The sequence below is a fragment of the Pteropus medius genome, unplaced genomic scaffold (genome assembly GCF_902729225.1).
Source record: "Pteropus medius unplaced genomic scaffold, Ma_sr-lr_union100, whole genome shotgun sequence".
In the NCBI taxonomy this organism is placed as follows: Eukaryota; Metazoa; Chordata; class Mammalia; order Chiroptera; family Pteropodidae; genus Pteropus; species Pteropus medius.
In genome coordinates, this window is record NW_024352785.1 from 5,300,485 (window position 1) to 5,327,766 (window position 27,282).

The window sequence follows — 27,282 nt, forward strand, 5'->3', positions numbered from 1 at the left end:
TTTGAGATATGGCCAGTGCTGCTGAAAAACTGAATTTGAATTTCATTTAATCTTAATTGACTTAAATATTGATACACGATTCAATTATTGGAAAACTTCAAGCATGTTTGGAACAACTTATGTATATGAATCTATTTTTTAACTAAATTTTATGAAATCTATATACAAATCATATTTCAGATGAAAATTTGTGTCTAAATTGAGATGTCCCATAAATGTAAAATAAACATTATAAAGACACTTAGGATGATAAAATGTAAAATATCTCCACTATAATTTTTAGAATGATACATGTTGATTAATAATATTTTGGATCTATTGGCTAAAGAAAAATATATTAAAATCAGTTTCACCTTTCTTGTTGTTTCTTTTTAAAACGTGACTACAGTAAATTTAAAATTACTATATGGCTTGAATTATATTTCTTTTGGACCATGTTGGTTTAGGGAATTTCTCTACAACCTCACTGGAATCCTTTTGATTCACAAAAATGCAATTTGGCTGACCAACTAAATCAAAATCAGCTTTTCCCCCCCTTCTTTCTGACTCTACTATCAGTAATGGTATTTTTAATATTCTCAGGTTTTTTAGCAATCACTGAATCTGAGGACTAATTTCATAACTTTTTTGTTTAACTCATAATTATCACAGCCTTTTAGTTAATATTAGAGATAATAAAATTCCTTAGGAAATTTTAGCTATGCAAATTGGTGAGAAATTGTGACAGAGGAAAAAGCATAACTGACTACTATCGTGTGCTGGGTAATATGCAGTGTGAAGCACTTAACATGCTTAACCACATCTAGGAAAGTTTATGGTGTCTGCTTTCTAATAAGATGTATTCTTTCATATTTTCTTTTATCTTCACCTTACACAAAATGTGCAAAAAGCATAGCCAAATGTGTAATGTCTTTTGTTATGTTAGGTATCTATAATAGGAGATCGATGTGACTTTCCTCATGATTTTGTCTCATTGTTCATCTATTAATTCTTCTAGGAGGCGACTTCCTCTCTTTTCTGAGAAAGAAGAAGGATGATATAAAACTCAAACAATTAGTGAAATTTTCATTAGACGCTGCTTCCGGTATGTCATATCTCGAAAGTAAAAACTGTATACACAGGTAAGAACATTTTTAAAATGTTTTTCCATTTTATTAATAGAATGCGAGAAAGTGACATATCTGCTACAATACAGCAATAAATTTATTTCACGAAACATTTTCTTTTTGGTTTTCATATTGCATATGAAAGCATTATTTTATAATTGTTATATAGTTTACAGAAACACTTGTTTTCTATCTTACTTGTAGTACATACACCTAATTAGTCAATGACTTACCTATAAATTAAAATTCGTTTTATTATAATCATGAATAACATAGTGGTAAGATATACCACAAGTTAGTCATATTAGCAGCTACAGTCTTATAGCGAAATAAGATTGTTTCATATGTTAACTGTTCTCATTTTTCAAAGACATTACTTATAAAGTTATAGATAAAAGAGTTTAGCATGCTAGTTTTTTCAAAGGAAATTTTAGAAAACTTTCTCTAATTAAGACCAGTAACTCAGTCTCAATGCTTTTTAGATTGTGGTTATAATTGCTTGTAGCTGGAAATGTTCTTTACTGCTACTGTCAGTACAACTTAAGGTCTTGTGAATAATTCATGTCAGATCTTATATATGGCTAAGTCTATATAAGCAAAATGAAATGGGCAATTGGTGCAGTTTTTATTCATGTGAAGTAGCATATAATACTGTTTAACATGGAGCAGGGTTCGTTGTTTGAATTATTGTGGACTTTAAGCTTGTTTAGTTATTGAGGTATATTTTTCTCCAGTGCGTTCCATTGTATAACCTTTGACTTAACAGTCTGATGAAGTTATATGTATAATTACAGCAGAACAAAGTTTCACCTGATACACATATTTGATCGCAATAGATATTTTTTACTTAATTTCTCACCCCCAACACACACACATTTTGCTTAGTGTTCAGTTTTATCCTAAAACTAAAATTATGGCTTATGTTTCAAATATGGTTCAGTGATTGCATGTATTTTTAAACTATTAAAAAATAGGGATACTAGTTTTCTAGAAATTAAAAAGACACCTAAAATTAAGCCACCGTGATTATATTTCTGTTTAACTTTTTATGAACAGAGCTCAAATCACATTATAAAGTATTTTTAAAGATTTTTGACAAAAATTGCATTATTAGTAACTTAATTAGATGAAAATACTTTTTGTTAAAAGTAACATTGAAGGGTTTTGCCCTTTCTTTAGAGGAAATCTGTAACTATGCTCACAGTGTTAAAGCTACTTTGGGTTTCATATTCTCTACTGTAGTTATTCATTTTGTCTCAGCTTTTCTTCAAACCATTAGACTATCTATGGCTTTAATCACACATATTGAAATGGTTTTACTAATTTTTCAGTCACCAATAATAATCTTTAATTCCTATTGCATTGTGGTTTAGAGAACTGTTTCAATTTATTGCTGCTTTTGTAGTGGTTGCTTTCATTGCAAATGGATGACTATATTTTTTAAGTCTATGTCATCAGAATTAAAACCATTTTAAGTAATAGATAGAAGTTAGCTTTTAAAAACTTATCCCACTCACCAAATCCTAACATTATCTGCTGTAATTATATTTTTCTATTTTGCTTTTTAAGAATTTTCATGCATTCACAAATTTTTGAAAGTCAACCTGTGGTTGACTACATATCCTAGAAGGTTGTGCACAGTCCTGTACTATTTGCCTGCAGGGAAGGGTCCTGATTGAATATCTTGAACAATGTCCCTGAGAGCAGATTTAACCAATAGGTTTCAGTGCCAACTTTCAGTGATTGGTAGTGGCTCTCTTTGTTGTGTATTGAGAAGAGTTCAAGGATTAGCGACAAAGATTCTAGTGATTGATTGGTCATATCTGTCAGGATGCTGACAAGCACCCTGACATATTAGCCCCAGTTTTGTCTTTTTGGCATAGAATATTATTTGTCTTTATTTTAATAAATACTTTTCTTTTTTGACATGATTTTTAGTAGTTATAGCAACAATATAACTTTCATAATTACTTCCATTGATTTCTTCTAAACTATTTCCTCCTCTTATTTCCCTTGTTAATCATGATTACTCAATGAATGTTATTTTTTTTCTAGCCAGTGGTCTTTCACGCCTCTTCAAACTTATGTAAATGCTCTTTTGGATTAATTCTTTTCTTTCTTTTTTTTTTTTTTTTTTTCATTTTAGTCACCTGGGATATACATGACACTATATTGAGGAAATAAATTATTCTTTGGATTGAATTTTTTATAGAAGTGAATTGTGCTATAAAACCATTTTCCTACGTGTCGTCCTATAGAACTATTTATGTGGTAGCAGTAGTAATTACAGTGGAGTTTTAATTGATTGATAGTTAAAAGATACACTCAAGACATGTCATACATTTTTCCTCCTAAGAAATGTCAAAATATATATATATATATATACAGTGTTCATTAGAGTGAAAAGTATTTTTCCTTATTGGAAAAATTTCCAATGAATTATTTCAAAAATCAATTAAACTAATCTAAAACATGATCAAAAGTTTCATTTTTCAAGTATTGAAGAAATACACCTAGACCCATTCTTGACATCCCAAAATATTACTAAAATATATGCATGTCTTTAAATTATAAAATCTTTGTTCCACAAATCAAAGCAAAAATTTTAAATATGCTTTAAATTTTATATGAAGGTATATATTTTATGCTGTTCCCTGATTAGAGGTCGCTGGAATTTAGTACTTGAAAATATTTCTAATTATTTCTCTCCAAAATAGTATCTTAACTATTGGGGAACACATTTTCTTTTTTTAGACAAAACAAAGCTAACTTGTTTTGATTACTAAGAGAAGAGCAGAGCAATGTTTTGTTATAGGTAAACAAGTATATGATGGCAGTAAATTGGAAGCAAGTAACTGCATAAAGAAATGGCCTGTTTTAGAAAAGATTCTTGTTGTCATCTCCATTTAACTTCCCGGAGAGTTCTTTTGATACTCTGATTTTCTAATTGAAACTGTTTCTGTTCGTAACTGAGAAGTGCTGGATATTTTCCATTTCAGTTCAGTTGTTATTCAACTGCATTTTCTTTATAATTATTCTATAGGCCAGTGTGGAATTTTCTACTTGTACTTTTATATGAATATTTGAAGTACACTGATAACTTTGGGTATATGTGTATGAGTTTACTTACAATGGCATGTTATTAGATTGTTAGATGTCACTCTAGAAAAATTACTAAATTTGATTAATTTTGACATTAAGTAGATTGAAAGTTGACAGATTCAATGGTAATGGCATTTGTGGTTTTATTGCTGATGAATCTTATCCCAAGATTTATTTTTATTTGGGATTATTGCTAAAAGTTGGTTTGTGCTATGTTCTTTGGTGTCCATGGAAAGTAAAGAGAGGAGAAACTCTTAAATGCCATGTATTTGAGTTAAAGATCATAATCTATGGGGAGAATAGTAAGCATTTCTTAATTTCATGATATTCGATGTCATTGTAAATACCAGAAAAGGTGTTTTTGGAAGAATGACATAGAATATGATTTGTTTCTCTAATTTTAAATCTTGTGCTGATTCCTCTCTGGTTTTGGTTGCTCTACCACTATGATTATTATTGTTGTTGTTGTTGTTGTTGTTATGGAATAAGAGTAATAGCTCTACAAATTAAAGTATATAAGACCATGTTTATTTTATTGTTTGTAAGAGTTTTTTCTTATCCATTGAGAACAATAGTATTTCCAGTACTTCACAAATACGAACAATGCCTACTCTGTGCCAGGGTGATATCAATGTGGAAATCACGGTCCCTGCCTTCAAATGGATATAACAAAAATAATAAAAAGAGATAGTCAGTATAGTGATAGTACATACAAAATGGCAAGGGAGTAATATCAAGAGGGTTTAATATGACCTGTCAGGATGGGGGCTATGGCAGAAGTAATCATGGAAGGTTTTCAGAGGATGCTGTTGGAGTGAGACTTGATGGATGGGTATGTCATCGAATAGAAGGGGAAAGAATATTCCAGCTGAAGGAGACTTGTCTGCAAAGGTACAGTGTTTTTTCCTGAGAGAGCAGGACTTAATCTTGGAGCTACAAAGAGTTCAATATCATAAGCAGGACAAGTTCGAAAGACATGAGGCTGGCTAGATGAGCAAGGTCACTCTCACCCAGGACTGTGTATACCATTTATTTTGGCTAAACAGTAGGAATATCTAGCCATGCATTTGGATAATTTTAAGAAAGTTAAAATGTTACAGTTTGTAACTGGTAAAGAAAAGTAATTTGAACAAAATTTGCAAAACCCTGAAAAATGTATAATTTGTGAAAAGGTGTAGGTATGGAACCAATTTTATTTTTAAGTTTCATTGGAAAACTCATTTAGGAAAGCTAAGATTGCTCAGAAAGTAACAATATTACATTTCACATAAATATTTTTTAGAAGGAGATCCTTTCATCCAGTGATTTTTGGTAAGGCGTAGGCTTGTATATTTTTTAAGATAAACGTAAGATACTGCTCCTATCTCATCTGTGTTTTTGTGTGTGTGTTTGTGTGTGTGTGCGCGCACGTGTGTGTGTGATTTTATATTTTATGAAGCTAAAGATTTGGTATGATATTGGCTATTTCCATTTTTCCCAGTGATTTCTGAGGATTTTTCTCCATTTTTTAACTGCAATTGATTACCTAGCATCTGAGCTTTTCCTAAGCTTTTAATGTACTGAAAAAGCATTCTTATGCTTAATGAATCTTAATATCATTAAATGGTAAGATAAAACCAAAATATTCAAAGGAAAATATTTTCTTTAATGTTTTTGAACCTATCATCTTCTCATGATCTACCATATGTTCAATAAAAGGTACCTTAAGATCACTCTACAGTTAAGTAATTGAGGCCCGAGAGATTAAACCAAAGTCACCTAGATGGTGGCAGAGCCACTGCTAGCTAGGTCTTAGATGTGCTGACTTCATTCTGACACATTCCCAGTCATTCCACTGCCATCATTTTACTCTATCTCATTCAAGCACTAGTAATCCTAACAGCTGACATTTGTTGATGACTTAGTACCAGGCACTATGCTAATTAAGTGCTTTAGCTGCAATACCTGAAAATGTAAACTTCACAAGAGCAATGGTTTTTACCTGATTGTTCACTGTTGGGTACCAAGAGCCAGGAACAGTGCCCGGCACCTGAAGGTAAATAAATGAATCCTCAAAACAACAGTAGGGACTATAATTAGGCCCATTTTACATGTGAGGAAACTTAAAGTTACAGAGGTTGAGTATCTTACCCAAAAAAAATATTCAAAGAAAGTGGCAGATCCACGATGTGGATCCCAGCACTCTGGTTCTAGAACCCACACTCTGAATCTACACTGCACTGCCTTCCATAAGGAATGTATCTTGTGACCAATTAGGAGATTCAGGGCAGAAGGCCAGATGGTACTTGGTGTAATGGCTCAGCTTATATTCCACATCTGGACTCTTTATGATCATGACTGAAAACAGAAGAGGATGCTGAAGCCTGTGAAATGTAATTTTAGAAAGATTAAAGCCAAGGTGTTTTGTGGTTTTTTTTTAAATGAACAGTTGCTGAAATGCAGCAGTATTTTGTTATTGCTTCTCCACTTAATTAGAGTTTGAAAATTTATTTTTTTTTATTTTTTATGCACTATTGTTTAGCTACCCCCTTCTGCTTTATCTGTTAATTAAAAAGACAGGATTAGCATAGAAATGTGATAATCTCAGTTAGTTGACTACGCATTGATGACTGATTTTCTTGTTCCAACATTTGATTACAATTTTGAATATATTAAACTGTACTTTTATTTTTAGCTTCTAAACCAATTTGCTACAATCCATAGAGGACTGCTTAGTAATTTAAATGTGTCAAAAATATATAGTCCTATAATCATATATGCAGTATGATTATCATATATGTCACAGGAACACCTTTCTAAATATTATTTAACTTACTACTTTATTCAGTGTCAGAATTTCCTGTCACTAGTTTCATTCATTTTAATTAAGGGATTTTTTTTTCCTAAAGTCACATGTATGTTTCCAGGAATGAAAAAGGAAGCCTACTCTTATATTAGAATCAGTTAACATGTTGACTTGAGTTAATATACCAGAGTATCTTTCTGCCTTCTTAGAAAACAAAAATGAGAGATTTAGGTAAAGGGTCAGAGGACATATGAGTTTTGATTTAAGGTTACTGGTAGGAAAGATGCAGCATATATAAGATACTTTTCAGGAATTTGGGGTAGTCCAGTCAGCATCATGAAAGTCCTTGAGAGTGAGAGGCGAGGGGAAGAAGGAAATAGGAATACATTAAAGCTATTTTATGGTATGATTAGGGCTAGCCTCGTCTTTTGTTACGTAGACACGATAAAGGAAAATTGGCCCATACCCCCTTCTCTATGATTTCTGACTTATTCAGTAAGTGCTTTTCTGGTTCAGAATGTCAAAAGTGATCTTTTACATTAAACAAATACAAATGCTGAGGTTACCATATTCTTTTAGGACCTATTTGATTACAAAGACCAGAAACTGCTTAAGTGAACTTAAGCAATCAGAAATTTATTATAAGGAAATACGGCGAGCTCACAAAACCCAGGGACAGGAAGTTCAGCCAGGCTTGGGAGTCATTGGAATTAGGAAATGGGAAGCAGTCAGGGACCAAGGCAGCATCTCTTTCTGTCTTTGCTGCTGTATTCATTTGGTCTTTTATTATTTCTTCTTGCTATGTTACTGCTTCATTTCTGTCTTGTTCTGAAGACTACATTCTTCTGCCCTATTTGCAAAAGGCCCTCACGTGACATTTGAGTCAATATAACCAACCAGGCCTACCGTTCTGCAGATAATTAGTCTTTGAGATCTAATTTCAAATTCTTGACAGAAAGAATTGATTAGCCCAACTTATATTAGATATCTACTCCTGTTTTAATCAATAATATGGCTAGCCAGGGAAGAGTATGCAGTTACATGGATTTTATGAGCCGATCCTTGTGTGTACAGGGATAATTCTCAGAGGATGAGATATGTACTATGAGGTCCCCACAAGATGGCTATCATGCATTCATTTAGTGCTTGCTATTTGGCAAGTACCTTCATAATTTTAATTAGTCCTCATCTTTATATGAGGATGGTACCATTCATTTCCATTTTACAGTAGAACAAATTAAGCCACAAAAAAAGTAACTTGTCCACTGTCATACAGCTGGTAAAAGGAAGATCTGAGTCTAGATCAAGTTAATGACAAAGCCTTTGAAACTAATCAGAATATTTAAACTATTTAGATATATTTTCCAGTTTCTTCCCTTTTGTGAATATGATCAACCATGTGGATATCTCTTAATTTGCAAAACTTAAAACCATTTAATTAATGCTGATTTATAGAAAGTTTCATTGTAAGACTAAGAATCTTTTATAGGTCTTATGTCCATATTTTCCTGGGATGATTCATTTCCATGAGTTCCATGGCATCAGCTGGACTTTTTCCTACAGCTGGCTCATGTAGTCTTCTTGAATCTTAGCTCATACCGAGTCCATACAACAGGCAGGAGATTAAGCTCAGGACCACAGAGTTCAGTTTGTGATTACCCCAGAGATATGGCTGACCATTATTCAATTCAGGTTCTCAAGTGACACCTGATTTATGCTAGAGTAGCTAGGTTTTTCTAATTAGGCTTAGTCAAATGGAAATTTTGGCTTCTGAGGAATCCATTAGAACATGGATCACACAGAAACAAGTTTAACCTTCCAGTTTGCAAGTTTCCTACTCTGGGCTCCAAGGCAGGATCAGAGAAATGAAGGAACCAGAGGACTCTAACCTGTGCCATTTACTAGGCATTGACTCACCTCTATACTTCTGAGAATTACTACGGGGTCAGCAGGGGGAGGGGAGGATTGCACAATTTTTGTTTTTAAATATTATTTGTTTTTTATTTTATAAAACAGAAAAACTATGAGAAGCCTTTTTTATTCCAACGTGTCCTTTTTAAAGTGTTTCTGCGCCAATCTAGACTGTCTCTGAAGTGCCTATTTGAATAGCCATGAAGCCTAGCTAGCATTTGCAGAGCCATTTAGCAACTTCAGCATAGTGGTTAAGATCACAGATTTGGCATCAGAATGCTCTTTGTTTCCATCCTGGCTCTACAAATTAGTTGAATGACTTTAGACCCCTCCCCCACTCCCTACCTTGTCATTCTCTATAACCTTTACCCTGCATTATTTTTTGTCAGTCCTTAACGCGACTTGACATTTATTTTATTTTTATCTACATATATAATATATATGTGTGTGTGTGTATGTATAAAACAGTATTTATATATATATATATAAATATATATATAAATATGTATACACATATATATACATATAAATAAAATACTGGTTTACTTTTTTATTAAAAATTATTGGGATGACATTGATTAATAAAATCAAATAAGTTTCAAGTATGCCATTCAACAGTAAGTCATATATATATTGCATTGTCTGTTCGCCATCCAGAGTTAGATTTCCCTTTGTCATCAAATATTTTACTGCTTTTACTCCTGTCTACGTTCTTCTCCCCCACTTCCCTCTGGTAACCACTAATCCACTATCCATGTCCATAAATCTCTGTTTGTTTGTCATGTTTGTTTGTTGCTTTCAGTTTTATATCCCACATATGAATGATAGCATATGGTTTTCAACTTTTTCTGTCTGACTTATTTCGCTTGGCATGATTATCTCAAGATCCATCTATGTTGTCATAAATAACAGTAATTCATCTTTTCTTATGGCTGAGTAATATTCCATTGCATATATATACCACAGCATCTTTATCTAATGATTTATCGTAGGACACTTTGCTGGTTTACTTTTCATTTTCTGTCTCTCCTAATTAGAATAAAAGCACCATGAAGATATCAGCTTTATTTTGTCCGTTCCTTGATACTAAGAACTGTTACCAGCATCTAGTTAGTGCTCGGCAAAATTTATTGAATAGATGAAGGAATGAAGTTATTTCTTCTGCTTCTCTTTCTTTCACTATAAAATGAAAATAATCTCTCTGAAATACTTTAGTTAGAGAAGGCAAGTCTACAGGAGTAGGCTGAGGAGTATCTCAAGGCTCTCCAGTAGGAAATACCTGGGTAGCGTTTCAAGGGGACCACTACTTAGAACTATTGGTGTTAACAAGGCCACATCTTCACCCTGGGAGGAAAAAACGTTAAAGTCTAGGTATCTGTGGGCAGTTCATGTCTATCACCAGCCCATTTCTCTACAGTTGGCTACCTTACTCTCATTACCCTTTTAGCTATATGTTCCCAATCCTGAGTATGTTTGGGTCAGGCGCTCCTTTAGATACTGTGGCTACAGTGGTGTAGGAGAAGAGAAATACTTTTCCCTCTACCTTTCTAGTTTCTTGGTTGAGACAGATTAATAGGATAAAAACAAACATACGTTTAATAACATGTATATCTCCTGTATGCTTGGAAGGTACCCAGGAAACTTAGTAACTTCTCAAAATGGCCTGAGCCACCACCTTAAATACCATCTCCAGCTACCCACCAGTACCACCCTCCCCACCAAAAAAAAGATCTAGGTTGAAGAGGCCAATTACCAAGAAAAGCACAATAAACAAGGCTATGATTCTTCAGTTTAAGTTATCTCTCCATTGATATGTTTCTAGAGATTTAGTCATCACTCTCTTTCTGGTACTACAAATGTAGATTTCCCTTATAAATGTAAATGTCTCTTACAAAGGGTACCATCTACTCAGTTTTCAGAGCTATTCCTATGTCTGCTGTTTGTTAAAAATAATCAGTTCAAAATAATTCTTATGCCAAAAAGGCATATTTTACGATGGCAAATTCTTTTTTCCCTCAGCAGTGAATGAAATAAAGCTCTGCCATTATGGAGAAGTGAGGGGAAGTAGATAATAAATGTGCTTAAAAAAAATAAGAGATTATCAAATATTCCACATGGTAATAAATGATACTGAGAGTGATAATATAGGATAAAAAGGAATGGGAGAGTGGAGGCAGGCACTTTTTTTTGTACAATAGCAAGAGAGGACCCAGAAGAGATAAGGGAGTGAGCCATATGAATATTAGTAAGAAGAATCTTCTTAGCAATAGATGTAGCAGGTTAGGCCCTGAGATAGGAGCAATGTAGATGTGGCCAAGAAGGCTAAGAAGGGAGACAGAAAGTAAGGTTAGATAGTTATGACATGACTAGATGATGAAGGTCTTATAAGTCATTGAAAGGACTTTGCTTTTAGTCTTTATGAAATGGAGGCCATAGAGGACTGATGATCTGTCTGACGTTTTTGAAGAATCAGTTAAATTCTTTTTTGAAAATATAAGGGGGCAAGTACAGAAGCAAAAAGACCAATTAGAGCACTATTGAAATGACCTAAATGAGAGACAGTGGGAGTTGGAGCAGAATGTTAGTGATAAAAATCATGAGAAGTGGCTAGATTCTGGATGTATATCGATATCAGAATTTGCTAATATATTAGATATAATATGTAAGAGAAAGAGGAAGTGAAAGATGACTTCATATTCTCAAAAAATGGTTTTTCTGTATTATTTTCCTTATAAATTCAGGTTACTCTAAAATACTCTCCAATGTTTCATTTTCTGTAATTCTAATAATTTTAATGGTATTACTTCAAACTATAATGAGCAAAACCAAAACATAACACGTAGCTTCTTTTTTACTGGAAGCCTTTTATGTGCTAAGAATTGTGCCACTGCTGGTGATACAGCCAAGACTAAACAGAGTACCACTCTCTCTAGCACTTTCATTTTATACACTAACATAATTCTTGCAATGGATGAAAATAAAGTGACCTTGAAATGAATGGCACTCAGATCTCATCTACAATGTTTGCATTTAAATTGAATATGTTTTCCAAATAAGTTATAGATCTTTAAGAAGTATACCTTGCAAATAATCCCCTAGTTTATAGGCCCATTTGTTTAAAGAGATTAGTAAAATTACATGTATGTATAATTTATAGAGGGTAATATTTTACCCCTGGGGTCTCTGGTTTTATGACTTGTAGATTAATTGATTATTATTTACAGGCGCTAGTATCTCAGTAGTGTTACTAGTAAATAATGCCAATGGATCATGCCTGATTCTTGGAGAACTAGTGTCATCTCTAGAACTAAAGTGACATAAAACAAGACATCATTCACTTGTGTTATGTTTAGTATACAAAAGGCCATTTCCTTCTAATGTCAAGTTATGGACTATAAGATAAAATGACCTCTTATAGTAAATATTAAATTCTTTTATAAAATAGCTTAAGAGAGACTTATTTTTATAAAATAGCTTAAGAGAGACTAGTTACTATTTGTGGTTTGGTACACTTATTTCTACTTAATTATAGACTGATATTTTTCTTGTAGGAGAGAAACACTTGCCTATTTTGTGTTCTTAAATTGACCTTTTAATGCTGACTTTTCATTGCACTATTTGATTTGCTTTTTGTGGAGGAAAGAAATAGTACAGATTTTCCGTGAACATTTTTTAGTGAGTACTTTTTAGATAGTAGGAGTTCGATAAACATCTGACATTTGAATGAATGAATAACGAATAAATGAAATAGATCCTTTATCTGCTGTTCAAAGTGCTGATTGAATGCCATTAGATGACTAAGGATTTTCTAGAAAAATAATCATCAGTTCTTCACCCATGAATATTTATCTTCCATTTTTATTTTTCACTGGTTCATTTATTTATAATGCATAAATGAAGAAAGAAATAACTATATCTGATGCAAACCTGTATGCATTATGCAAACGAACCAAAATTGTTCTTTGTCATGAGTGAGTATGAAGGCTTTAGGGTGCTTAGACAGTTTTAGATTGTTTCTATGTGATTATTCCAGAGAGAATATCAGTGATCGTCTCAAAATAGTGTCATCTTCCAGGAGTCACAGAAGGCGAATACTATCCTGTTCGTTACAATCTATTTTTCATCTAACAGTAGTTATTTGTTATATTAACCTGGTCCTATCTTAGAAATGATCAGGGCTTAAGAAAGCAGTGGTAGTTCATAACATGCCAGAAAATATTAATTTTTAACATATACTTTGAAATAATTGGTAGTTAACAGATGTTTTATTATGTATTAGAGTGCTCAATAGGCACATTTCATTTAGCCTCTATCTCTTTTACCTGCCCTCTATTTATCTATTATGTAAATAATGTGATAATGTGAATGCTATTGCTAGAACAGTGCAAGGGCACTTAGTTCCTTACCATTTAAGATAGTGTGTAACAAGTTACTTTAATTCTCAGTAATCTTTCTCTCTTCATTCTTAAAATTCCCATTATGCCTTTTTAAAATTAGGCTTCAATTTAGTTACATAAATTAATGAAGGAATAAAATTAAAATAATTTTTAAGTCTGCTATTTGATATCTTTTAAAACCCAAGGCAGGATATAACCATATGGCATGATATACAAATAATCTATAAACCTCTTTATAACCAATGAAAACATAATTGGTATGTAACTTAAGAATTCATTCTTTTCTTTATCATACTATACTGTTATAAATTTTTAAGACTTATTTTTTTCTCAAATATATATCACGTGAAGAAAATTATAATTTGCATGTCAAATACTTAAGTATATATCCTAGTGGAAACTTGATTGTTGGGGTTTCTATAAACTTGCCTAGTGAATTTACTTATTCATAATTTCTAAAGCCTCTCTATATTCCACAGTTCAATCAAAACCATGTAGTGAATGTCTTTGTAAAAAGCCTTGTTTAGACATGCTCCTTGATCTGAAGGAAGATGAGAGAAGAAAGTTAAAGATATAAAAAAATATATATTGATAATTTGACAAATGGTACATTGTGGGAGAGGAGTGAATAAGAAACAAGGACTTTTATAGTAGGGAGACCAAAAAAATGGCATGTAGTAGTCGAAGTTATAAAAAGCCACCCAACAAATACTGGGATAATTTATTGAATTTCTTTATGTGATCAGCTATATTAAAAATAAGCTTAATTCTCAAGGTATTTCCTAATTGGCCTCTCATCATATTTAGCAGAACTTAAAAAGGCTTTACTTCCCCCCCTAGTTTTATTAAAGAATACTTTATCTACTTACTTTGTAAGCATCTGAGTGTTGAAAAGCAGTCACATGGCAAGTGTTCCATAACGTTGGGTCACTTGAAGTTATTAAAAATTTACTTAAATTCTTTCTCTGTGTCAATCAAGCGCATGGTTGGTGCTAGGGATAGAATGCTGAGCAAATCAGATGGGGTCTTTTTCTTTATGGAGCTTAAAGTCTAATTAATGAGACACACATTAACAGATATTCATATAAGAAAGCATTTAAAAGTGAGATATGACCTCATCGTGAGGCTTTGAAAGGCACCTCTGAAGAAGTAACATTTGAACCGAAAGTTAAGAAGTTACTAAGCACTGAATGGGAAAAGATATTTGCAGATGATATATCTGATAAGGCGTTAATATCCAAACTATATAAAGAACTCATACAACTCAACATGAAAAAAAAAATCCAATTAAAAAAGCAGAGGACCTCAATAAACATTTTTCTATAGAAGACTTACAGATGGCCATAAAAAGATGCTCAACATCACTAATCCTCAGGGAAATGCAAATATTACTTCACATCTGTCAGATTGACTATTATCAAAAAAACAACAAATAAGTATTGGCAAGGATGCAGAGAAAAGGGAACCTTTGTACACTGTTAATGGGATTGCAAATTGGTACAGCCACTATAAAAAAAAAAATGGAGGTTCCTCAAAAAATTAGAAATAGAACTATCATATGATCCAGCAGTTCTTCTTCTGGGTGTCTATCCAAAGAAACTAAAAATACTAATTCAAAAAGATATGTGCACCCCCATGTTCATAGCAGCATTATTTACAATGGACAGGATATGGAAGCAACCTAAATGTCTATTGATAGATGAATGGATATAGAAGATGTGGGGTGTGTGTGTGTCCATACTCACAATGGAATATTGCTCAGCCATAAATGAATGAAATCTTGTCATTTGAACAACATCATTGAACGTAGAGGGTATAATGTTAAGTGAAATATGTCAGAGAAAGACAAATACCATATATTTCACTTATATGTGGAACCTAAAAACCGAAATGACCAAGCAAAACAGACTCATAGATGTAGGGAACAAGCCAATGGTTGCCAGAGGTGTTGGAGTGATGGGTAAAAAAGGAGAAGGAGAATAAGAGGTACAAATTTCCTCTTGTAAAATAATTCACGGGGATGTAACATAAAGCATGGAGAATATAGTCAATAATATAGTAATAACTTTGTATGAGACAGATGATTATTAGACTTACTTTGCTAAGTATATAAATATGAAATAACTGTTGTACATCTGAAACTAATATAATACTGTATGATAACTGTACTTTAATAATAACTTTTTAGAAAAGAAGTAACTAAGGGAAGATGGAAGAGAAGAAATGATCAGTTGGAAGGAAAAGTGACTTAGAGGTGGGAAGGAGAAAGACTGCCTTTCAAAGAAATGAAAGGAAATCAAATTGTGATTGTATTGAATACTGACCTGAAATGCAATCAGATAGGTAGTAAGGATTAGACCCTGTGAGGACACTCCGAGTTCAGGAAATTGGTCTTGAGCAATGGGAAGTCACTATAGGAGAGATCTGGTTCATTTTCATACAGATCACTCTGCAGCCTGGAGACTAGACTGGAGGGAAGCTTTCAAGGAAGGTGGTATCAAGACATCTTTCAGGTTTCTGGCTTGTGTAGCTGGATAAATAGGTCTCTTCACTCAGGAAGCACTGGATATGGAGCAGGATGAGGGAGGGAGGGGTCAGGCAGGATTATGGATGAAAATGATAGGTTTATTTGTGTGCATGTTGAATATGAAGTGACTGTTAAATATCTGTGAAGCTATTGAGTAGACTGTGAGTATTTAGCCCTAGAATGCCAGGGAAAGGTCTCACCTGGTGATAACAATGTGGAAATGATTAAAGAAAAACAAATAAATAAATGGATGAGTGAACCAGACTGAATCATAAATCAGTGAAAGAAATGTTTGAGGAGAAGAAAACATAGAAGAATATGGTGTGGTTTTCTGAACTCTACGTATGTGTATTTAAAAAATGAACAGTTTATTTTGCTCTAGGTTTTTTAAATAAGGCAATATTAAAAATTACTTTCAATTTATAATGGTAGTATCCAATATTTGTCATGTCTAGTATCATTAATCTAGTTTGACAGGAAAATAACTCTAGAATGAAGCTTGTTGAACTTATTTGCTTCCTTAAGTAACCACTGTGATGGTTAACTGTTTCCTTTAATTAAAACAAATTCTATCAGCCTTGATAACTTTATGGTCCTATAACAAGAACTGGAAAACAAAAGAGAACTATATATTTTCATTATAGTCGGAAATTTCCCTAACTCTGTACAAAGAAATTAGCGGTAGGAAAAAGATATTTGTAAAAGCTCCATTCATAGAAACTTGTTTCCTTTGGAAAGTTTTCTTTTCTGGGAAGGAAACCAGGAGAGTAACTGATTTTGCCTTTTGGGGATTCTTGCTACCTAGCCAAAAGAACTCACTGTACCATCTGAAATTATAACAATGAAATATATGAACACAGAATACAGCTTTGTACTATTCTCCAATAATTACAGTTTAGCAGTGGCAAAAATGAAAGTGCCTCTGGCTGTTTTTTTCCGTATCTCAAGGCATGCATATTGTTTACCTAAAATAAAGATATTTCCCTAGTTTTTCTGTGATTAAAAAAAAATTAAAGACAAAAATAATCATGAAAAAAAAAATCTTAATATCCAAAGCTTTGTCCCCCTCATCTGTTAAGAGAGGATTAACAATACCTATTTCAGTGGCTGTCAGGATAAGTTAAAATAAGAGACACGAAAGCCTTCGAGAAAACTGAATAGCAATTCAGTTTATACCTAGTGTTAAGTTACTATTCTGTGTTAGGAAAAAGTGAGTTGGACACCTAAGTGCATTAGAAGAAGATGAAGAGAAAACAAAGATGGATGAAAGAGTAAATGGGTTAAAGAAGATTTCAGCAAGAAAGGTTCGAAGGAGGTAAAAGCAGATGGTGATTATTATTTTAAATTAAGAATGTGGTCTGTCTGTGTATCTATGACAATGTCCATCACGGTAGTCTGAGGGAAAACTTCCCGCTAGCAGCCAGGGTTGACCATTGCAGTCGGCCTTTCCAGCGCTGCTGCTCCAAAGAGGGCACTAGAAGATGTCACTATGCCCAGAGCTGTTTGGCTGCATAAACCTTCACCCTTATCTTTATACTTCCATTTTTAAGGCTTTATTTACTTAGAAGAAAAATACTACAACATTGGAAAGGTTTCACCTGATAGTTTATGCCATTATTTTTCTTTTCTTTGTGAAAAAGGGGAGGAATTAGCTTTTTCCTCATCATCTTTATTGACCCCCTGTCTTAGAGCTGAATTGAAACCATTTTATGAAACATTTGAAATTTGCTTAAAAAGAAATATCTAATGCACAAGGGGCTCTGCAGTTTTCAGCAGTGCATGTTCTTACTTCCTATTCATCACGATGCTGGTTGTTTGTGCCCTGCTAAGAAGAGTAAACAGTTTTCTGATCTGACACCTCCGATATACTGCCTCTTCTCAGAAGCATGAAACCTTTCAGATTTTCTTAGATATCTATGTCCATTTGATCCATCTGCCTATCCAGCTGCCTTTCTTAATGTAAAAAAACATAGACATGGTTTAGAATGTCCTTGATTTTGAGAAGAGATAAAATCAGACTCCTATCACTGCTGGATCTAAAATCAGCCTGCCGATGCCAGAATACAATGTTAATCTCCTGTAATCACTAGTCAACACTTGCAGAGTTAATAACAGTAAGTGGGCTTGTAATATTGCTGGAATGAAAAGTGGTTTTCTCCTGCCTGACCTTGATCTGCTCTAGGATCTTCTGCCTACATATATATAACATGGACATAACAGGAGTCTTCAAGTAAAGAGGAGGAAGGATACAAAAAAGTGTGACTTTTACATACATTTTTTCATTTTTTTAATAATAAGAATCAAAGGAAACAGTATATTCGGAAACCTTTTTATATTATATGTTGAAAAGATCTGAGAAGCACTACTTTCAGAGTATCCGTTGAAGGAAATCTCCTTTTATCTCTTGGGGCAACAGAAATTTACTTAAATTTTTCACTTGAAACTCTTCCCTTTGAATTACTCAGTTCTTCTGAAGTTTAAATATTGTTGCTTTTTTACATATGCATGCACAGCAAAAGCTAGGAAACTCTTGAGTGGTAAAACCATATTTTATTGGTATTAAGGCCCTATTCCGATTGCTCAGCACAGTACCTGGCACATAGTACAACTGACTCGTGCATCAAAGAACGAAATTTAGGTTAATTGTTAAGGATTCTTAATATTTTTGTAGCACAAAGTATACCTGACCTTTATAAACACATACTCTTTGATAATAATATTTGGTGGAGAAAAGTAAATTTCCCCAGTTTGCTCCAAATAACATGATACATTCAAAATGTTATCTAATGTTAAATTGTTTAATATGCAAGAGAAAAGCCATGGGAAATAGCATATGAACAAGATATAAAAAATAGAAAAATATATAATCAGAAGCATAGGAAAGACTTCTTTTTTTAATTATTTTTTTAATTGAAAAAATAATTTAAATTTTTTTTTCTTTTTTTTTCCCTTCCTCCTCCCCCTATCTACCTGCCCCCTCTCCCTCCCCTCTGGTGGAATGACTTTTCAAGATGGTATTGCCCTTATGTTTTCTCTAAGTGCATATGGTAATGAAAGTTGGTGCTGAAGGACATTCTTAGAAATGAAAGTCTTGTCTATGCACATGGTGAGCTGTTTATCAGCAGTAATGGGTACTCATTTCCCCACGCGTTGCATTGTACTCTAAGGTACAAGGACCTGTCATAGGATAGATTCAGTTAGCCATATCTTTTATAATTTACCATGAATTCAGTTAGCATGACATACCAAGGACAAAGTTTAATATCACTAATTTATTTCTTTTAAGGTTTCTAGTAATTATCAATTATTTATTTTTTCATTTGTCACTTCTGAATTGTGAAACACTGCAAATGTTTGAATAGACAGAAGTAAACTTTATTAAAGTGATATTCTGTAAATTGTACAGCTTTCTTCATTTTTCATACACTAATTCAAGACCTCATTGCATATAAAGATATCTATAATAATATGTGAAGGATTTGGACTTGAAATTTTTAAGGGTACTAAAAGGATTAGGAAAAAATGGATGAGCTCTTGCTCTAGAACTTTTCCTTTAGGGCCAGAAAGTAAATATTTTAAACTTTCCACGTCCTAGTCATCACAACTACTCAACTCTGCCATTGTAGCACAAAAGAAGCTATAGAAGATATGTAAGCAAAAGTGTGACTGTGTTTCCATAAAACTTTATTTACAACATAGGCTGCAGACCATATTTGGCCTGTAGGCCATGTGTTACTGACCCATGCTCTAGAATAACTAAAAACATTTAGAAGAGAGTTACATCTATCTACTTAGCCTTTCTATCTCTGATTTTCCTTTGAGGCCATGCTCAAAACCTACTCCCCCTGCTAGTTTCCGCTCCTTCTCTGTATGTTTTCAGTTCTATATCTTCCAAAATGAATGCCTTGTTTCTCCAACTATATTGTGAATGTCTTCTTCCTTCCCTCCTTTACTCCTTCCTTCCCTACCATCCATCCTCTTGCTTCCTCAGTTTTTAATAGATGAGCCAGTACATATTTGTTGCTAATAGTGAGATTGTTCTCTTAACTATCACTATAGGAGATATTGTGAAAGCAATTATTTTAATTTCTCAGGCCCTAACATAGTAGTCATTAAATGTTTATTATTGCTAACGAAGATCTTAATTTTTTTTCATACTATTCTTTTTTGGAAACTTTGAACACTTAAGACCAGGGAAACTAGTTAGGCAAAATATTACCAAGGCCTAAAAACTATAGTAGAAATGGAAGAGAGATAGAAAATTAAAGACTATTTAGTAGATAGATAGATAGATAGATAATAGATTTATTGATAAGAGCCCTTTATCTCAGACCCAAATCAAAAGCAGATGTTTTCCAAGTAATAACTAGCTCACTATACATATTAAACAGCCTATATAGTTGTAAGTGATAGTTGCTTGCATGGGCATAGCAAAGTAAGTGACATATTAACAAATTATCTCCACATCTAGTTTTATGAGATTCATTTATAATAATGGTTATATTATTTTCAGGTTATTTAACCTAAAATTATGAAAACAGTCTAAGTTGTTTTTACACATCTCTGTAAGTAAGCTTAATGTTTAGTACTCCACCAGACAGATGTTGTGGGGGGTTGCCAGGAGAGACTCCTCTGTTCTTTTGGAAGGATTAGCTTCCAATGACTTGTGGTTTGTGATATTTTTATTCTTAACATTTTGTAGTTAGATGCTTTCTCTTTATAATTCAAAATTATAAAAATATACCTTACAAAAATATACTGTGAATTCTTTCCTTTCTACTTCCTTTCTAGAGACGTGTTCATCTACTCAGTTTAAGGCGTATTCTGTTCAGATAGAGAATTCTAAAATGAATAAGAAACTCTCTTCCAAGGCTTGTATGTATAAGAGAACATGTAAGACATACACATGCAACCAGAATATAACATGGAAAATAATGAGCTACAAAAGAAGTCAAGTAAAGTCGTTTGAGTCGGGGAAACATTATTTTCATCAAGTCAGATGAATTAGCAAGAGAGAGTATGGCAGGACCCTGTGCAAGTTAGAATGTGTGTTCCCTTCACTATCTCAGACTAATGGTACCGTTGTCCTGAAGAGGTCACCACACTTCCAAAAATGCTTAACCCACACTAGAGATGGAAACCTGTGAAATATTATTCCTTCTAGTTTACAGGTAGATGTTGACAAACAATGTAATATTACTGATTCTACATATCAGTTATATATAGGTAATGATGGAATTATTTTAGCTATAGCCTTGGTAAAAAGCTTTGACTGCTTCTGTTGCTTCATTAGATTTTCTCGTTTCTCTTTTTCAAGGAGAATGCTTTATCAAATAATAAAAAACAAAATAATAGGTTTGATGTATTGCTTTATTTCTGTTTGCAAATCTAATATGACAATGTGTTTGTTATATAAAACGTTAAGAAATGAATCACTCTGTTTTAAAGCATACCTGATGAATTAAACCAAATCTGCATAGTTATTTACTTGAAATGTTGCTATTTTGCCTTATTCTAAAAAACAAATGGATAGATACTTTCTGCTTGAGCTGATGTCCTTGATTGTAGGCTGCCACCATATTTCGAGATAATTATTACTGATGTAGCCTATCTTTGTAGACATAAAACATTTGCATTGCATGTTGCCTTCGGGATGTCACTCTTTGAAAGTAAAGACAAACATAATATGAGTGAAGATAAATGGTATTTTAAGCATATTGTTATTTTCCACTTCTTGTACTAATGAAAGTTATTCAGCAGTTCAGAGTGAGGACTAAAATGAAGTACATAACAAAAAATGTCTGTATGCAATCATGCTTTTTTAAAATGCCAGAGAATAGAAGATGAATGGAATTTCTAGGTTTATGATTAAAAACTTAGCTACTTTCTCTCAATATACATATGAAAGCTCTTGGACAGGAACCTGTGGTGAGACAATTTGTGTAGACATTTAGGTTTCCATTTTATCCATCATATGGGATTTTACCTTATTTTGAGGAATTTTGACATTACTGTTTCTTTCTTGGTTGTAGTCTGTTAACTCCATTATGCTTATAATGTTACAAAATCAGAAAGGTTCTCTTCCCTCCACACTAAATTCTAGAATGGTAAATAGCATCCATTAAATGTTTAGCCCATTTCTCTGTACATTGGACATGATCATTTTATGAGATTCAATGGATCAGAGTATCATTAACTACAACATAATGATTCCTATGTGTTTTTAGTCCTGTATATGCTACATTTCCTCGATTTCATGCCAGACAAGAAAATACCCAATTCAGAAATCATGTGGGTATTGTGGTATACTAAGGTAGGGGTAAAATGTACATCTACAATTTTGTGATTTTTAAATATCATTGGTGGTAAACCTTATGCAAAGTGAGGTTCCTGAGAGTAAGATTGTCAGATGTCAGAATTTTTGTTATAATTAACTACGTATATTCTGACATTCTCCCTCGGTAGTAGAGTTCGATGATAGTTCCACTTCTCAGGCACTCAGCAGGGAACTTTGTATAAAGTAGTAATCTACCAAATGTTTATTGACTAAATGATGTGATAACATTAATAAAATAATTTATAAATGGTGAATTATACAAATAATATTATTTTCATTGTATAGTATCAAACCTTGAAGCTATTTTGTTGAAATAAAAATAGAAAATCAAAGCATCACGTACTCCTTGTGGAGTATATATTTATCTCACTATACTCAAGTGTACCTAAGATAGTTCTTATACCCATGAAAAACAATTTTAAATAGTTTCTCCTTATTTTCTTTACTTAATAACATTGCATTCACATTTGCTTTTCAAGTTAAAAGCTGAGTATTTGTGGCAAATTCAAAGATCGAAGTTTAAGTCTAAGATCAGTGACAGCTAGGCAAAAGAAGGTGAATTTACATTTCCATCACTGTTCTTTTTAGCAAAAGAACATTTTAACCTGTTTCACGAACATCTCAGCATCTGGTTTCACTTCTGGGCTTATGTTAGCAGTGATATTGGGCAGAAACATTTAAAAGAAATAGAAAACTAGGTGCTTGGCAGTTTCCTTTACCCTTGTTATGATAATCAGTTAGAAAGCTTTGAGAAACAAAACGCAGTGGGAAATTATTAGCAACATTTTCCCATTCAGTGGCTTGCACTAAGACCAGTAGTTCTTAAGGAATACAAACTATGCCTGGTAAAATGGAAGTTTTTCATTAGATGTCTATGTAAATTCCTAACAGTCACTTTATGTATCCTCCTGCCTTCCTCTTTATTGAAAAAGACATCATTTGTTCTTAGAAAACATAAATTAGATTTATGTGACTTAAATTAGACTTTGCTTTGTCCTTTCTTAGAAGAAAGGCATTTTTGTTAGTGGTTTTCTTAGCTAACATTCCCTTATGGACAGCAGCCTAAAGTTAGATATCAATATTGTGACTCTGAGCCAATTCCTTAACCTCCTGTGGAAGAAAGGATTTAATAGGAAGAAAATATAAGATTAGAAATATGAATTAAGACAGAAGTTGATTCCTAATTAGTAGGGACAGTCTTAAAGCAAATGTTTTGTTTTCTTTCACTAAGCTTACTGTTCTCAAGATCCTAACACCCCAGGAAATGAAGATTTTGAATTGTTGCCTGGATTTTTCTCTTATATACATTATAACCCTTTACATACATTATGGATTCAGATGACTTGTGAACCACTGTTTGGATAATTATATAACCATAAAGTAAGTCACTGTGAAAAATTGTGATTTAAACATCTTATAAGTTTATATAAGTTATTATAAATAAGTTTCCTAAGGTTTTCTTAGAGATACATTATATTCAAGGACTGTAAAAACATCGGCAATTAAGTTCACTATCTCCTCCCACTGCTGTCAGATTTTTAAAATAACATAATAATTTCAGTTCCTCCCTTCCTCCGCCACCAAACTCATATTAACACAGTCTGTAAAATTGGGATAATAACAGTACTTATAGAATTTTGGTGAAGATTGTGTTTAGCACAGTGCCCGGAATATTTTAATCACTCCATAAATGTGAGCTAGTAGTAGTAGTAGTGTTTCTGAAATGTTAAAAGTAACAAGCAAGAAGATCTGGATTTTTTTTTTTTATCTCTTCATATACTTCTAAAAACCTGATATTCCTAAGTGTTTTATGTTATAAATCTTCTCATGGCAGACTTTGTTACTTGAGAGGTAGGCGTTTTAGAGTGACAGTATCTACTCCTTGTCCTTAATCTTGTTCCTAAATTGGAACTTCTTCTTAGGCATCACCTGACTCCTCCAGGACTCCTTGTTCTTACTCGTCAGAAAGGATGAAACAGTGAGGGCTGAACTGCTACAACCGGGGATGGCTCAGTCATTTCTTAGTGCTCAGAACTTCTTATCTATTGGCTGTTTTTCCTTTCCGGATGCAGCCAGTAATTGGCTCAGTTCCAGAAACCATACTTGCAGTCTGAGAGTCTCTCTGACCTTTATAGAATTCTCTATGGATAACTGCAGTTATGTGCTTGGAAATAATTGCAGTTGTTACCTTTAAAACACAGGAAAAATCCCTTTCAACATTCACAGTGTAGTCTAGGATAGCTACTTAAGTTGAAAGGGCACTTCCTCTCCCTTTCTCTTGCATTCAGTCATCTGAACCCATTTCACGTGCGCATGGAGGACCTTGCAGTCGCCCATGGGGGCCCTAACTTGAAGCAGTCTCTCCCCATTTTCCTTGGAAGGCCTAGAGCAACAGAAGCATTTCCCCTTTGCTTCTATCGTCTGTTTACTTGTTCACCATATCCATTCTTTATGGATCCACCACACAGAAGGTGCTTGGACAAAAAGAGAATTTGAGATTTTGATTTCGGGGCTGTGCCCCCTCAAAACTCAAGAATAGATACCAGGAAATCAAGTAAGGCAAAATAATTGGGTAATTTTCATTTTCAGTAAGGGGACTGATTACTGAATAAGAATTTATTGCCTCTACTATCTCTCACAACTATGACTTTACAGTGAATAGAAACAGACCTCCTCAGACCTAATCTCTACTTCCTTTCATTCATTTTGCAGATATTGGATTGTTTATTTCATGTCAGACATTGCACTAGGTACTGGCTGTATCACCTCCGTTAATTATATAGCTTGTAATCAGGTGGGGGAGGCAGATAAAAAGATAAAGAAATCCATTATTAGGTATTCACTAGTTATGATAAATGCTGTGATAAAAGCAAACAGGACTCAGTTATGAGAATAAATAGTGTGGAAGTGGGAAGGAAAATCTAGATACATAGGGGGTCAGGAAAGACTTCTGAGGATTCTACATTTTGGTGAGAACTAAGGGAGTTAGCAAAGTGAAGATTGGGGGGGTACAGGTGTCCAGGCTCTGTTTGAAAGGTCACTAGGGAGTCCACCAGCCAGCAGAAAGGTCACTAGGTGTACAGGCTCTGTTTGAAAGGTCACTAGGGAGTCCACCAGCCAGCAGAAAAAAATTAAAATAACCTCTATCTTACCCTTTTAGGAAGTCACATATTTCTAATGCACAGAAACTTATTAATAACTGCTGCATTTTTACTTTGGGAAAGTTCTAAGATGATTGTTTACAATGTTTTAAATATTTATGGGCATTTACCATATGCACTTCCATCTAATCATGGATTACCTTTAAATATAGTTACTTTCGGGAAACAAGAAAGCCTTGTCACACGTGCATTGAATGCCAATACAAAAATCCAAATATAAATTATTTTAAGATCATCTGCCCTGGGGACCATCTATGCTACTATTTCATTAGAACACATAATGAAGTTATGTATGTATTATGTATTTGTCATACCTAAAATAATAAATTATTAATGTTAATCCACCCAAAGCATGCTTTAACTCTCTTTTTATTTTTAATTTTAAAGATTACTATTATAAGAAAGATATTTCTATTTAACTATCCTTAATGTTTTTATGTTCAAACTTAATTTTTGCATTTTAGTATGGACCCAGAGTCAGCCAGTACTTCTAGAAGTAGGTCCCTGAAATCAGTACATATGTTCTCTAAAAAACAATTGTGTCTCATAGTAGAACTGAAATTCCAATCTATGTTCTTGCTAATTTTTTCTCCCCTCATTTTCAATATTTGATCTTTACCTATAGTATTCAGAAAGTAATAAATGTCATGTTAGAGTCCCCGTTGTGTTCAAGGAACTATGCTTTATGACAGAGGAAAAGATACTGAAATAATTCACACATGATACCAATCTATTGGTTTTTTTTTTCTTGACTATACTGAATATGTACTAGTTTTAGGTGACTATAAAACTTCGAAATTGTTGATGCATTCATTGTTGCTATAAATTTTTAATTATTTTATAACTTTTATGTCACTAGTCATAAAGGGTCATTGCCAGCAGGAAGAAATAACACCATTTATTATAGACAAAGAATTTATCTCTTTTTTTCCCCGGTATTGCTTCATCCATGTTTAGTTTCAACTTTCTCCAGTTTTATTGAAAGCTATAAATCAGAAATTTTATAAGCCTTAGATTTTGCATTTAAATTGATGTGTAAAGTGTAAAAGTGGCCCAGCCAGCTGCATGGCAACAGTATTGAAGGTTAAGTTTGTCTTAGCATGGGCAAAGAACATATTCCTCAGCCTCTCCTTTTCTGCTCAATTATCGATCATGCAAATCTTTGTCATACCTTTGTGAGGTACATAGCTTTTTTCATGAGAGAAATGCAGATAACTTTTTTAATTATGAAGGTAATATTCTTTAAGTGCTCAGATCCTCAAAGTACATTTTTTACATGCAATCTTGAACTTGGCGTATTATGAATATCTATTATCACTTTGAACTCTCAGTTTTGTGGGCATAAAATAAGGCAATCTAAATAAGGCATTCAAATAAGCACTTTTTAGTATCAGTAATGATTTAAGACTGTTGTCTTTAGCCTCATGACTAATGTGATGAGATTTCTAATTTGTATTGGAAAGTAACTTAATGGAAATCAGGAAAGATGCAGTTCAGCAGTTTGTCATCATTTGGGTGTTTGCTGTTTTACAGCATCCACTTCATCATGTATTTAACCTCTAATGTAATGATACAGAGTGGGCATTGTAAGTACTGTGATGTCCACAGGAGCAGTCAGCAATACCTATAGGTTAATCACACATCAAGTTCTGGAGTATGTGGGTGGCAGTGTACTTAAAATTGTAAATTCACATATTATATGAATAAAAATGGGTTGTAATTTTTATTTTAATATCTGGAACATGCATTTAGTATACTTCCTATCAAAATGCAAATGTAGTTTTGGTTTGGAAACTATAAATTGATTCTAAAGTACATATGGAAAAGTAAATACACCACAATAATGAACACATTGAAAAAAGAATAAGGATGAAGAACTTTTTCATTTATATGTAAAGTATTTTATAAAGCTATAGTAATTAAAACAACAATGTGTGGGCATAGACATATGTAAAA

At 33.2% G+C, this 27,282-nt stretch overlaps 1 protein-coding gene and 1 long non-coding RNA gene across 3 annotated transcripts in view; both read left to right on the forward strand.

Moving 5' to 3' along the window:
- Positions 1–27,282, forward strand: part of LOC120590799 (tyrosine-protein kinase Fer) — a 287,646-nt gene that overhangs the window by 185,675 nt on the left and 74,689 nt on the right. For both annotated transcript variants that reach the window (XM_039848412.1, XM_039848413.1), the window contains one exon: positions 998–1,121. In XM_039848412.1, the coding sequence (XP_039704346.1) occupies positions 998–1,121 (124 nt within the window). The remainder of the gene's footprint in view (positions 1–997; positions 1,122–27,282) is intronic.
- On the forward strand, positions 15,403–25,670 carry LOC120590801 (uncharacterized). The gene is made up of 2 exons (XR_005649773.1): positions 15,403–25,201; positions 25,263–25,670. It is a non-coding gene; the product is annotated as an uncharacterized LOC120590801 (long non-coding RNA).